This window comes from Colobus angolensis, unplaced genomic scaffold, assembly GCF_000951035.1.
Source record: "Colobus angolensis palliatus isolate OR3802 unplaced genomic scaffold, Cang.pa_1.0 Scaffold92, whole genome shotgun sequence".
NCBI classification, from domain to species: Eukaryota; Metazoa; Chordata; class Mammalia; order Primates; family Cercopithecidae; genus Colobus; species Colobus angolensis.
The window spans coordinates 767,202-768,646 of NW_012123154.1; the positions used below are offsets into that span (position 1 = coordinate 767,202).

The 1,445-nt window shown below is 63.1% G+C and overlaps 1 protein-coding gene across 2 annotated transcripts in view; it reads right to left on the reverse strand.

The window, feature by feature from the left end:
- Positions 1-1,234, reverse strand: part of GPRC5B (G protein-coupled receptor, class C, group 5, member B) — a 27,783-nt gene extending 26,549 nt beyond the window's left edge. Inside the window, exon 1 of one of the 2 annotated variants that reach the window (XM_011931862.1) lies at positions 1,008-1,234. In XM_011931862.1, coding sequence (XP_011787252.1) covers positions 1,008-1,110 — 103 coding nt within the window. In that variant the 5' untranslated portion in view covers positions 1,111-1,234. Of the gene's footprint in view, positions 1-278; positions 800-1,007 lie in introns of those variants that run through there. The other variant, XM_011931863.1, reaches the window with a different exon arrangement.
- Between the last annotated feature and the right edge of the window lie 211 nt (positions 1,235-1,445).

Sequence of the window (1,445 nt, forward strand, 5' to 3'; positions counted from 1 at the left end):
CCCTCGGCCGGCCCCGCCCCCGGGCCTCCGAGCCCCACCCCCAGTCCCGCTGGTGGTTCCGCGCGGGGCTAGGCGCCGTCTGCATGCACCCTCCGAGCCCAAGCTCGTGGCTTCTAGCCCGGATTGCTGAGACGATCCCACCCCCACCTCCCGTGTCCCCAATTCGGGGACATTCCCCCCACAACCACAGTGCACCCAGAAACAATCCAGATGAGCCGGGCAACTCCCCAGGGTACATCCATTTGCGGGAACACCCGTCCCCTAGCCAATACACTTACCGAAGGGTATCGCGACCGAGGGGTCCCAGCGCAGGAGCCTTCCTGCCCCCAGGCCACACTCCAAGGTGGGTTCATAAGCAGTAACTTCCCCGAAACACACCAGCACCAGGTCCAGGACGCAGAGGATCGATCCCGCCGGGTGCCCTTCGAAGTCGCCAACACCCCAGTATGCACCTAGGGGCACACACCGCGCTAGGCCTCCTCTAGGCAGGTTCCTCCCGGACACACTCTTCTCCCCCCTCACTGCCCACCTCCCAGGTGTCCTTGTCCCTTTACGCACACTGAGTCTAACACTCGCCTCCTTCGCCCCTCCAAACACACACGTCCACACGGTGCACCCCTCACGTGGGTCCCTACGCAGGATGGCCACCACCCCTACCGCACACATCACCCACGTACGCACACGTCCACTGCCCTTCAGGGCGCACATACTCAGTGGCTCGGGCCGCTGGCTGTGCGCTCCGCAGACGCTCAGGGCACAGCCCGGACGCGTGTCCGCTGGGCGGCCGTGGGACCTGCTTGAAGGAGGAGTCCGGGGCAGCCTTCCGCCTCGGCACTGAGTCCCCCTCACCCGTCCTAGTCCACAGGCCTCTCCGAAGTCGGCATTGCTTCGATCAGGCCTGGGAGCTGCGCTCCGGCACCCCACATAGGGCTGGTTCCCTGGGTGACCTTCAGACCAGCAAACCCGAGCAGTCTCAGGTGACCCCCCTGCCAAAGCCAGAAACAGACCTTTGAGCAGCATCCGTTCCCCGCACTCCAGATTCTCAGGGTGAGATTTCCTTTCCCCCTCCGCAGCCCCCCACCCCGTCCCCGCCCCCGTCGCCGCAACCATCCCAGCCACATAAGATACCAAAGGGAGAGGACGGACCCCTGCTCCCCTCTCCCGGGGGCTGCAGGAAGGTGAGATGCAGAAGAACACTCCCTTCTGGAAATAGTTGCAGCCCCTGATCTTTGGGAACCGTGGCCCTTCCAGATACTCCCATCCCTCCCCGCCAGCCTCCCAGTTCCGGTCTGGTTAGGCCACCTCCCCCTTGGGCAGGCATCTCTGGGATACCTTTTATTATATTCAAGGGAAAATGGAAGGGAAGAACCATAATGGTAGTTTTTCCCCCACCCGTGGTTTATTTGCGTGGATCCTCAGAGCCTAGAACAGTTCCAGGCACACAG